The sequence below is a fragment of the Seriola dumerili genome, unplaced genomic scaffold (genome assembly GCF_002260705.1).
Source record: "Seriola dumerili isolate Sdu_G_001 unplaced genomic scaffold, Sdu_1.0 BDQW01000044.1, whole genome shotgun sequence".
Taxonomy (NCBI): domain Eukaryota; kingdom Metazoa; phylum Chordata; class Actinopteri; order Carangiformes; family Carangidae; genus Seriola; species Seriola dumerili.
The window spans coordinates 2,305,294-2,318,337 of NW_019174299.1; the positions used below are offsets into that span (position 1 = coordinate 2,305,294).

Genomic DNA, 13,044 nt, shown 5'->3' on the forward strand with positions numbered 1-13,044 from the left:
GCAGATGATCTGACACATCTGGAATAGGTTGATGATGAAGTTTAAACCGACACCACGACACCAATCTTTCCAATATCCACAGTGAACACTTGAGGTGTTTTCTGGTATGTACAAAATAATTTAATATTGTAAACAAACATTTGGCTCATAAAGGAAAAACACTTTTTACACTTTGTAAATCTGCACACATTGATGCAATCATTGTGTCAGTTCATTTTAAAAACAAAATTGTTGAGCAGAAGCACTTAGCCGTGAGCACAGCAGGCTATTAACTGCTCTCAAACTGACATCTTTTTCTAGTTGGTGAGACCTGATACCGTCCCTGTGCCGCTACTCCATGGGTGACTGAAAGATTGAAATAATGGGATCCTCATGGTTGGTCACCACAAGGACACTGCGGAACTTGTCAAACAGCGTCTTGAGCTGCGAGCGCCTCATGTTCTCATTGTACATAATCTCTTCCAGGTGGTGATGTCCCCGGAAATAATGCAGCAGCCTGAAAGAAGTCAACATAACAGGCAGAAAAATAGGTTGAGAGCTACAGTTTAACTGGATCATTAGCCATGTAAATCAACCATGGGACAGGACTTTCACACCTTTGATGACATTTTTCATTGCTTTGCAGTAGGTAGCGCTGATTCTATAATTGGTGAGATTTCTAGACACATTTTATTTCGATATATTCTCAGCTAACAGCGAGCAAATTATCTCAACCCTCCAGCCAACAGTTCCAATTAAATTTCTCAATATTCTGTGAATGCAATTAAAATAACTTTCATTTTCCAAACCATTGCACAGTTATCATCTTATTTCCTTAGAGACATAAAAGTGATTCACAACAGAAATGAGTCACTGGATCCTCACTAAAACATATCCCATCTGTTAATCTAACTGCCTGAAAGCACAGAGCAGTGAGTTCAGAAACGTTTGATGCACAAGCAAAACAAAAAAAACACAGAACGTTTGTGTGTTAGAGGCAGGTTTAATTACCTGGCAAACATTCGCAGATCCTCGGGATTTTGTGCAGCAGGGATGTTAAGAATAACCTGCCGCTCGTGCTCTGACAGACTGGCGAGCAGCGTCTCTGTCATCCTCTTGTTGAGTGGAGAGTCTCCACCAGGCAGCAGCTCTGCACTGGAGTTGTCCATGCTGGGACTGGTGAGGGTCATGTCGTCACTGCTGGCTACGCACAGGGAGCAGACGGATTGGAAAAGATTATATATTACCTGTTACAACTGTAAGAGCAGAGGCAGACAGGTGAGCTGAGCGAGGACATACTTGGGGAACCGAAGCTGAGAGCACTTGGGGTGCTGAGACTGCGGCCTCCTACTCTGGTGGCCAGTGGAGGATCTTCATCCCTCAGCCCAGGGTCATCCTCGCCAGGCGGTACCAACAGGCAAACATAAGTGTGCAGTTGGATCAGCAGGCGGCGCTGGAGCATCCACACCACCATCTGGATCAGCTGGGCCTGGTCAAGAGCAGAGCAGCAAATGCATTACAGCTGAGCAAAGCATAAATATTGAACAAGTGAAGCTGCGAGCTGCTCGTGTCCCTAACCAGGTCAAATATGTTTTAAATCGGCTGTGGGTGACATACAAGCTCAAAATAGAGCAACAAGAAAGAGCCATGGCTCTGATCTTGCGCTCATAAAAAATGGAGGCTGCAGATGCTGCAGCTGATGTCCCTTTGCCATTTATAATTCATCCCCAATGCTCAAACAGCTCTGCCAAAACAAGATGGGTCGGAGATGATCACCAGATGGTCCTGCTCTTATAATAGTGTCCAAATTTAAAGTAATAGCCCTATAAATACTAGGGATTTACCGGGAAACAGTAATTTCACATTTGTTTGCTCTTAATTTGTACAAAATATCTGTCTTTGTCACAGTCAATTATTCTTAAATGTAAAAATACTTCTTCAAACAAGGAACATTCTTTCATTGTTACAACAGTTTCCAAGTCATTTCACTTTGTTCAGGTGTATTTAGAGGAAAGGATTTTTTCTTCTTCTTCTTAAAGAAAAAACATATGATGAGAAAATGAAAAAACCAGTGGGATTGTCTCACTTTTTCACAGTCATGTTGTAACATTATAACTAAATTATTTGTCACATGTTACAGATTTTTTTTTTCCACAGTATATGAGCAGCTACAATAATCCTACCTCCTGTGCAGGAGCTTCCAGGGGGTTTCTGAACTCGGCCAGTGAGACAGGTAGCGAGAACTTGGCTAACATGGAGGGCAGATCATGACCAGGAAACTGCTGGGCAAAGTGCTCAGCCAGTGGTGAGTATCTATCCAGGGAGAGATGGCACAGGTTACTCTACAATACAGAACTTTTCCATTAGCACAGCTCTTCTGAATTCATTTTCCACCGTGTTGTGAAGGAAAGTCTGTTTAAAGTCTGGTGCATAGAGAAGAAAAATGACAAGTGCTGCCAGTGGCCCAATAGTTCTTTCATAACGCGTCACATTCTGAGGTGATTTAACAAGTGCAGGCTATGGAAATCTGAATTCAATGATAATTTATATGTGTTTTGAGACCAGTGAATATGAATTAAAGGCATGGACGGGTGCTGAGCAGAATAATGGTTCATTAGCTGTGCAGTAACCAGTTCAGCCAACTGGCTTACACACATCACAGACACTCACAGGCAGATGTTGGCATGAGGAGACAGCATGTACACGTTGTTCTCGCACAGCGGGTAGATGATGATCGCTTTGCCCCAGTAAACCAAGTGGGCAGCAATTTGAAAGATCTGAGAGAGGGGAAAATATTTCGTAAATAATATCATTGATGTGAAATTATAGCATCTGAACATGAGCATCTGAACCGCAAAAAGCTTCACAAGTGGAAACCGTGTGCTGAAGGAAAATAAGTATATAACTTCACCACACAAGGGAACTTTCTTTAATTCTCTTTGAATGTATGTATATTGTCCACTAGATGGCAGTATCAACACAGTAATAGATCTCAGACTTATCACCATTGTTGCACATTTTGCACCTTATTTCACATCTTTCCAATTAAAGAATCATAGTCTATGATTCTCCCTATATTATACAGGTACGTGTTTAAATTTGATGACATTGAATAGCTTTTGTGTTTTGTATTTTAACGAAAAAGGTCTTAAAATACAATACAATCACCAAACTAAATTATAATCTCTGAATGAGCTTCATTATTGTATGCAGTTATGAATTTTTATTTTTTTTATTATGAAAAAGTGCTCCAAATTTCAATTTGTGATGCAGGTGGTGTGACTGCTCTGCACCTGAAGTAAAGCCAGGTCAGCGTCCTGGGCGAGCTGCTGCAGGTTTTTCACCGCTGAGCAGGTCTTGATGAGGCGCACCATCGCAGGCGAGCAGTCCAGAGGAAGCTGGCTCAGCAGTGCCTTCTCACTTTCCAGCAGCAACAGGGCATGATAGGGTCTGGAGGATCAAACAACGTATGACACAGCCTCTGAATCAACAGACCCTCTCTTTGGAGATCAAGACTGCCTCCTCAATAGAAATCAGTACCAGTCAACGTACAGAACAACTACATGCATCTGAGAGCACAAAGTGACCACTATGATGAAATAAAAATTTCATCTGGATAAACTACCTGTATTATGCATATTTAATTCTGCTTCAAAAGACAGAAATAAAAGGGGAGGTAGAAGCTGATTACAACCCTGCTGTAAGTTAGCTGAAGAAACAATAGGTGGCAGTATGGCCCACAGAAAACTGGCCTACTACAACCCTTAATCAGCTGTTAAAGACGCAACACTTTGACATACCAAAATGATGGGACTTTACTATGTCAATTTAAAGGATGAAATATTTGTTGTTGAGCAAATCAACTGTGGGAAAACAGTGTATCCGACAACATAGATTAAAGATTGTAAAAATCCTGAGATCTTTGATGGTCACTGTAGGCCTGTGCAGGTCATCTGACTAAATAAGACTAATAATAAAAGTGTTAGGATCATGAGTTTATCGCTTCTTATTGTTCATTTACTTCAACCAGATCAACTTCACATCTTCTACCTCTCATATTCCGAGCTGACAATTACTGACTCATTTTGCACGACTTGCAGCCAAGTCAGATTAGCAAATTAACACAGTGGTGCTGTATTTGTGGGCAGAAAAGACAGAAACTATATTAATAACTATCAGTAAATGTTTTAAATTTCCTACCTAGTAAATTAAACAGAGTTAATTTAAAGGGCATATCCTAACCTCATTTAAAAGTTGCATGACAAAAAAATTTCTCTGTAATAAGACTTCTGACATGTTCACGCTGTGAGAGGGGGGCAACTGGGTGGAGCCCCTGTGGTTGTTTGTGATATGCCATTTTTAGTATCATTGTCCATCAATGTTGAGTGGGGTGTTGCCACACATGTAATTTTAAGTTTCAACCCACTGGGTTTAGAGACTGGCATCTGCCCTCTATGATTTAGTGCAAAAAAGTTGCTCTTCTGCTGATCAAATATAAAGATTAAGTACAAAAAACATATTGTTAATAAAAAAATAAAAACACACCTTATGGCTTTAAGGCTGCGCTCTAATGCCTCTGGGGGGATATAGTTGCCACCAATCCTGTGGATCTTGTGCGGTAAACAGAAACTCACCTCCAGCCAGTTGTTAATGTGTAGTCGCACCACACCTGTTGTACAAAGGCTGACAAAACATCAACATCATGATTAATAGTGGCACAGTTAAAAAAAAATCAGGCGCCATATTTTTCTTGCAGAATAGATGTAAAAACAAAAAAACAAAGCTTATCTGTATGACTGAACATGTAAGATGATATAAAATCATTTACTGGTGTACAAATTCATTAAAAATTGAATTCCTAAATCACATACTATCAGATATAAAACAATAATCAAGTGAGACTGTGGATGACTGGAAGCCTCCAGTGTAAAAATATCACAGTTGCTGGGCAGATATTGAGAAAACATGACTGACACTTGCACTTTCTCAGCTGTAAACATCTATATCAGCGTCAGCTATATGGACAATATATATTGTGCATGGTTTTAAAAAAAAAAGGGAGAAATAGTAAAACGACATGAAATGTGCCTCATCACACACCTGTCATAAGCCTCCTTCAGGTCCCTGGCTAGTTTACATTTGGGAAGAATTTGTCTAAATGGGGACTGGGGGCTTCCATCTGCTGGCATCAGGAAAAACAGAGAACTCTGTCAAAATAGACTCATATCTAAACTTGAGCGGTTAAACAATAACACATCATCATAATCTATGAAATTTTATAGTTTTACTGAGACAGTGGTATAAATTTGCTGTGAGGTCTGAGGTGTGAGAAGTGTGCATCTCACTCTCAGTCATGGTGGTGATCTCATCCTGGACGGCCAGCATCAGCTTGGCCTCTCTGGTCAGGTACTGGCAGCGCCGCTCCTCGTGCTGCAGGGCTATAGCGATGCGTCGTGACAGGTTGTGCATACAACTGATGACGGAGGGGTCGGCGTTCGCCTGTAGAGGCCGAAGATGAGAGGGAGCAAATCATAAAACAGTGTAACATGTATACAACTCAGTGATTACATACTACACTACCTTTACAGCATCAGTGCATTAATTTGTTGCTCAGCTAGCATTCATGTCAAACATCACCACTCGGTCAACAGTCAGTCATATATGGACCTTTAATATTGAATTGATTTTTGAGCTCTTTTATGTGAGGTAAAGATCTTAGCATGTAACACACTTAAAAATGCAGGAAACTTTGCATAATTCAAATTAAACTTATGCTAAATATCTAAGCATATATTTAATACATTATCATTTTTATGCAATCCAGTATAAGTGCCTTTCAATAAAACTTATCACTGTAAAGCTTCTAATGTTTGGTTCTTATTGAGACATTCTTATAGTCAAAAAGGTTTTGCCTCATCTGAAGTTTGTATTTCTGAAGGTCAGTGGTTGTACTTCCACAAGTATGTAAATAAAGAAGAACAAAACTGAAAGTGATCCCTAAACTACACAATCTCTTGGTTTTGTGAAACAGATCAGGTGCCATAGTTTTATTATGGAAGGAATATAAAAAGTAAAAAACAAAGACAATCTGTATGGATGACCATGTACAATAATAAATTTCAGCTGTGAATCCATTTAAAACTGAATGGTTAAATCTTGTACAATCGATTATAAAATACACTAAATTAACCCGCATTGTGAATACGCAGTGCCATATTAAAACAACCCAATGAGACTGTTAATCCACCGCAGTTGCTGGGCAGATACCATTGTCAAAACATGACTGGGCACTTCTCGCCCCATCTCAGCTTAACTGAGACTTAGTGGGTACAGTGACTCAGCATGGGCAGGAACAGGCTGTGCCTTGTTGAGTAGCATGATTAAGCAAAGTAAATTGGTCCCTCCTCCCTCTGAGTTCCCATGCTCTCATAGATAGAGTATACTGGAATATTATCACTCACACACACCCCTCCTATTCACAGAACACACAGATTAACAGAACACAAAATGTGTGTCCCACCCACAGTCAGCTGATGTAATTGTGTTATCATTAAAAATAAAAAATTGTAAAATTAAAGTTGTAATATTATAATATAAAAATTTTAATTTTAACAGATAGCGCAAACAGCCATTATGTTTGCTTTTAGGTTCCAAATACACAAACCATATCTACAAATCACCATAATACCAACAATTACCACTAAAATGTATTCAATTCAATTTTATTACTATAGCAGCAAATCACTACATACATTATCTCAAGGCATAATATTAAGAAGAGAAGAGAAGTCTTTTCATACCCTGAGTGCAAACACCACATTAAACAAGATCATGGTGGGCATCTCTCTCTTAGGTGAAGGATCTGTTTTGGAAACCTACATGGAAAGAAGACACAGTTTGAATCAAGTATAAGATAAACAACGCTTATATATACAGTATATATATATATATATATATATATGTATATGTATATATATGTATATATGTATATACACACATGTATATATATATAATATATAATTATAATATATATATATATATACACACATGTATATATATATATGTATATATATATATATATAATATAAGTAATATATACATAATATAAGTAAAATGTAAATATACAGCATTCATATTCAAAGGATAAGATACGATGTGGTCAATACTTTAATCAAAAACAGTTCTGTTCACAAATACAGAGTTGGCAGTTTATTAGGAACACCTTACAGAAACTAATTCAGTCTAATACAGCAGTCCTGCAATAAATCCTCCCATCATGAAGGTTATAATATTCTGCTTGTGTTTCAGAGAGGTGTTGATTCAACTGTATGATAATTCTGGAGAATGTAGTTGATTGTGGTTTTTTTGAACTGTGCTGTATAATGCAGAGAGGCATTGCTGTTATTTAGTGATATACTGTAAATGGGGTGGGGTACATACCTCTGTATGTAGAGCGCAGTAATGTTCAGCAGCACCACAAACTGCAGCCTCCAAAATGACCAAAAAGTTGAATCAACACCTCTATGAAACTGTTTCAACACAGACTGACATTTGTGAAAATTATAACCTCCATGAAGGGAAGATTTATTGCAGGACTGTTGTATTAGACTGCATTAGTTTTTGCTAGGTGTACCTAATAAACTGTCAACTGAGTGTAAAGCACAAGGGCAGTCATAAATATTGAATGGAAAATTCATTAAAGGGATGGAAACAGTAAAAGCTGTGCTGGTACAATGATATGCAGCTGAGTAGAAAAATCCTCCAATACATTAAACTTTGTGAACCAGTTCAGTTTTTGTTGAGACTGTCAGACAAGTGTTGACTGAACTCTAAGGTCCTTTTTTTTAAAAACCTGGTTATTCCTGGTATTTCCACACATCAACCTTAAAAAAGCATATTTAACCTATATTTAATTTGTTTTATAAGTTCATGTCATAGATACCTTCAACTTGGGCAACACAAGCAACGAATCATCAGACTGAAAAAGAAAACTGTCAGTAGGGGGCACTGCTGAAATTAAGACCAATCTGCCAAAGCTCAAAGCTGATATACATTTTAAGGATCATGGTGAAATGAGAGATGGTCTCATCAAAGCCAGATGGCAAGACATGTCAATGTTACCGTAATAACATTAACAGAATTCAAGATGGCACTGTTCACCTTTTGACTGATACTTTTATAATAACAGCAAAATACACATCACAAAAAGCTGAACCCAGTACAATATATATACATATATGATTTTCTTAACAATGGACACAAGCTGTGACCAGAGCATCAGTATAAACATATTGTTTACACTTTCTGACACTTAAGGTCGAAGAATGACTGTGCATCTTTTCACCACGCTTCATGTGTTCCTACCTGAATGATGGGAGGATGCTGAAGGAGAGTAGGGTGACCCACAAATCGAACATTGTCTATCTTCAGTTCAAACTTCTTTCCACAGATATCAGATTTGGTGGCCAGGATGGTGGCGAGGATGATGTCAGAGAACCTTGGAGAAGGAAGAACACACTCAATAACAAAGTGTTCAGGGTGGGGGGAGAGGTTACAGCAGAGAAACAGCTGGGGCACGTGAGAAAGTTTAAATTAGCTCTGTTTGTTTACATTTTTCACATCCCTGTCTCTAAGAGGAGTTGTGTTAATCAGATGCATCTGCCTGCACTTTAATTCAACAATCAGAGTATAAATGAAAAAGCTTGTGTGGCTACTGGAGAGGAGAAAAGAAGAAGAGGTCTCCTTGCAGAAAAAAGTGAAGTCGCTGTATGAATGAAGAATGTGAAAGACTCATGCTGGTTTGACTGAAGTAACTCATGCTGCAAAGGGATAAAAATCAAGCCCTCAACTTCCAGTAAAAAATTAAACACACTGTACACTTACCCCACCAACACAACTTGAAAAGAATGTGTTGTAGTTGTTGTATTGTTGTTTGCATTTGATTTGCATTTCGTTTTATAATGCTGAGTCTACATGCTAGAGGTAATATAATCAATGCAAATTAATACTTGAATTATATTCATTTTATATCTAATTATAGTTTTAAACTGCTGGATTTATTTTTTCATGTGAAAAAGGCACACGGTACAGAGGAAAGCAACACTGAAATCCCAAATTAAACAAACACTGATTCACTGGATCTGCTACAGATAATTTACAAGGATTTTTTTTTAGATTAGGGTTGGGGATCCATATAGGACACAAAATAGGAAAGAAGGGGATAAAAAAAGACAGGGGTGATCTAAGCGAAGGAAAGGTGGTTTAGAATGATTTGGTCTTACCCTGCTACCAACTGTTCGTCAGTTAGTGGAGATTGTTCTCTGAAATGGGAATTGGGCCATAAAAAAGAAGAAAAAAAGCAAACAAAAGGGAAAATGCAACACACAGTTGGGCTGAATGCATAAAATGGACATCAAAACAACCCGAACAAATATGTGAGACTGTGATGTGAAACTGCTGGTCTGTATGTTGATTCAAGGAAGTTAACAGTTAACCCTGTCCAAGGCCTACTGTCATTAATGTTGACAAATTTCTTATCTTTATACAGATATGTGAGCTTAAATGCCAACCTAAAACTGTCATAAAGGCAACTAAAAAATTATGACATTACTCAACCAGAGACAGTGAAATTAAGTTTATGCTCTTGCTAAAAGGTCATCTTTTCTAACTGGGGTATACACCAAAAAATTCAGTTTGAAGTGGAGTCAGAGGGCACAAACAGAGCAAAAGAAATGAAAAGATTTCACGATGCCTGGTGAGCTGAATTCATGGAGTTTAAATGCTCACGTGTGGCTGCTTTTCACAACACAGTAATTTCAACCAACTACCAACTGTCCGGCAATACCATCTGTCAAATGGTAGCATGATGCTGCTCTGAACAAGAGACACGACTGAAAGATTCTCTGCCTTGTGTTTTACAGAAAGAGACATCAGCATTGTTGAGAGTGCATCCAAGGGGGAGCTCAACCACTCATCATGAATAGCTGAGAGGAAAAACTCTGAGTGGCTCCACTTTGTCTGCATTGCGGGCTGCCCCAAATGTAACTCAACTAAGCTACACTCATATCTGCTTCATCCATGACCAGGAGCTTCTCTCTTTCTTCTTTCGCTCAGTGGATGATAAAGAAAAAAGGGAAATGACGCAGCAATGCTAAAGTCCTATTTTTCTTGTATCTATGACCAACTCCGTATTGTAATATTTGATTCTATGTTACTGTCCATACCTTCTTGTCACAACATTCAACTTAGATTAGAAAAGCCTGGTGTGTGTTAAACAACGCATTGTACGAACTTGTTTATTTAAAGCATATAGAAACAATCAGTGCCCCACATTCTCATGAGGAGAGCAAAAAAATATATGAAGTAATTTAAAATGGTTATTTATGACCTGTGTTTTTTCACCAGTTCAGATAAATGAGCTTCAAACAGTAGCTTGAGCTACAACAAAGTTTAAACACACGGTAAGGTGATTTCATTAATGCTCAAACATGTGGGCTAAATTAACCATGGGCAAGTTCCTTAATTCTTCTTGGAAAAAAAAAAAAAAAAAAAAAGAGTCTTTTGGGAGGAAAAAGAACAAGATGGAGGAAAAACATAATGAAAGTAAGAAGCTCATGTGAATCTCAGAAGGGTCTGTGTATCCACCTACACTCAGTTATATGATAATAAATGATACTTCCATCAATATTAGATGAAGACCAAAAGAATACCTTGAATCACCATCCTGATCTTCAATACCATCCCCAGTTGTGTTCAGTGCATATGGACTTCGTTGTTTTGCTTGTGGACAGAAATAATAGTATTAGTTCACATGAATTTGCCAATTGGGAGAAGAAAATAAAAAAAACATTTGTTCAAAATTTGGTGCAGTTAAAAACCACAATAAGAAGAATGTTCGAATAATGGTATGGTATGGTATCAAATGTATCAGAGAGATTTTATGTAAACTCAGTGCTCTTTTACAGTACAAGGCGTTTGTTGTCATTAAGGGTATTTGTCAGGGTTGGTTAGGGTCTGCTACTGTTGCTCTTTGCCAATATGGTTTTTCAGCGTCTGGCATGTCAGACTCTTATTTGTCACAAAATACCACGAGGTAGGCGTCTGATCAACCCAAATTCATTCTGCAGCATGATGACCCCAAACATACAGCCAGAGTCATAAAAAACTATATGGAGAGATAAGATTAACAAAGAGTCCTGCAGCAGATGGTCCCAACAGAGCCCTGATCTCAAAATCATGAAGTCAGTCTGGGACCACATGAAGAGACCTTGAAAAACTACATACAATCAAGAGAACTGGTGCCGTTTTAAAGGCACAGAGTGGTTCACACCAAATATTTGATTGAGTTTTTTCTGTCAGTTTTACTTTACCTGTGCACAGTACTGTAGATCATAGAATAAATGCAGAAAAAACTGGAAAACTGTCTTTCAGAAAGAGTAACAGTGGACACAAATAGACTACAACAACACCTATTGAAAAATCGTCTTATTTGCTTTAAACCTAAAACTGTGGCCTCATTGATTACAGTCACAGCAAAATGTGATCATTGTCAGCTTTACAGAGACAACTGACATTGTTGGCCTGCTGTAATGGACCGGATAATATTGTGAGGTGTTTGTTACTATGTCAAGCATATACGTGTGTAATTAAGTGAGAGTAAGATCTCGAGGACTCTGGCTTCCCTGAATAATGAGCAGGTGATGAGTTGTGATTTGGGTGATGCTAATGTTAATCCTACCTGTAAGAGATGACGGGCACTCACCCACTCTTTGGAAAGGGTATCGAAAGAGCAGTTTGTTCCCTCGGCTGCCAGAGCTAACCAGTATGACGCTAATAGGGCTGGTTTTATCTCCAGTTTTGTACACGCTCTTTTGTGGCTGATTGTACATGGACCTTCGGTCATCTGGTAACCCGGCTGATGGGTTGAGCATCATGGTAGCATCCTAGCTAACTGTACGTTAGCTGCTGCGACACAATAAAGTCGGCCGCTAGCGATGTAAACGAGTGAACGTTAGCGTGAAACTGGTATTATTATTTACCACACACACACAGGCACACACACCGTTTCTTGACAAATCACTGGCTAACTGATTTTAACTTTGAGGCCTGGCAACTAAGGACTACTCTCCCTACCGTACGCCCATGAACTGTTGTGATTGTTTTGTGTCACCTTGAAAGATGTTCGACTGGAACAGATACGGCGGCTACCAGGTTCCCTCCAGCTGCAACAACAGCTACTATCCCAACATAAGGGAAATAACGTCTCATTAAGCTCATATGTGGCTATAAAAATGAGACAAAATATTTACGTCGTAGTATAGAGGATCAATACAGGCAGTGTAACAAATTCCAGATCATTAAATCCAGGGTTAACCCTCCCTGATAAATATTTTTCATGTCCGCTAGATGGCGCGTTGGCTGATTGAGACTGAATAGCCTGCTGCACATATGATTTTAGGGTAAGAAGGCTTCTTACATTTGTAATAAAACACCACAAGACTATCCAGCCATATTTAATGTTCAGTCATTAGGTCCAACGTCACAAATGACTCTCGTGTGTATTGGCAACAGTTCCACAAATTTCAGCCGTCGCCCTCATGATGGAGTATTTTGATGCAGTTATCATAAATTTCAGATGACCCCACCCATTTATCAAACTGCACATTCTTGAAGAAGCCAAAATAGCCGGCAAAGATATTTTCCTCCGAACAGACAAGTCATAATAAATATCAAATAATATAATTTACCACTGATCCCTCCAATTATGAGGTCTTCTCAAATGGTGAAGTTCTTCTGCTCCAATCCTGCATTGAGCATATTAACTGCCAACCTTGTATAGAGGCCCTGTAACTGTTAACAGTCGGCTCATGTGAACTTTCAAGCTAGAATAGAAGGTTTAGTCTTAGTGACAACATTGATTGAATTGAATGGACAACCAGAATAAACTGGGATCATTATCCCACAAGTGTAACCGTTATATGTTGGCTATTTGAATTAATTTATGTACATTGTTATAACAGAAACTGGTACTGATTCGAGGCTAAGAGACTCTAATGAGAAGAAAAA

The 13,044-nt window shown here is 38.6% G+C and overlaps 1 protein-coding gene across 7 annotated transcripts; it reads right to left on the minus strand.

Annotated features, from left to right (window-relative positions):
* Positions 1-122: 122 nt before the first annotated feature.
* Positions 123-13,031, minus strand: nprl3 (NPR3 like, GATOR1 complex subunit). 7 transcript variants are annotated; one of them, XM_022739418.1, is made up of 16 exons: positions 12,726-13,031; positions 11,717-11,966; positions 10,689-10,758; positions 9,261-9,299; positions 8,344-8,476; positions 7,922-7,957; positions 6,780-6,854; positions 5,325-5,478; positions 5,080-5,161; positions 4,525-4,662; positions 3,273-3,429; positions 2,650-2,756; positions 2,163-2,292; positions 1,279-1,468; positions 991-1,183; positions 123-496 (listed from the first exon to the last, which is right to left on the minus strand). In XM_022739418.1, exons 2-16 carry the CDS (start codon positions 11,910-11,912, stop codon positions 331-333), a joined length of 1,866 nt encoding a protein of 621 aa, XP_022595139.1. In that variant the 5' UTR covers positions 11,913-11,966; positions 12,726-13,031; the 3' UTR covers positions 123-330. The 7 variants fall into 7 exon arrangements, with proteins under 7 accessions (XP_022595139.1, XP_022595138.1, XP_022595140.1 ...); XM_022739417.1 differs by lacking the exon at positions 12,726-13,031 and adding an exon at positions 12,455-12,682; XM_022739419.1 differs by lacking the exon at positions 12,726-13,031 and having other exon boundaries at positions 5,080-5,158; positions 11,717-12,125.
* Between the last annotated feature and the right edge of the window lie 13 nt (positions 13,032-13,044).

Bases quoted from the DNA above. Each gene is read 5' to 3' on its own strand.
- nprl3 (XM_022739418.1), bottom strand. From the start codon at position 11,912: ATGATGCTCAACCCATCAGCCGGGTTACCAGATGACCGAAGGTCCATG. The intron at 9,300-10,688 runs GTATTCTTTTGG...TTCCCATTTCAG, and splicing joins GATCAGGATGGTGATTCAAG to AGAACAATCTCCACTAACTG. The intron at 4,663-5,079 runs GTGTGTGATGAG...ATGTTTTGTCAG, and splicing joins CTGAAGGAGGCTTATGACAG to CCTTTGTACAACAGGTGTGG.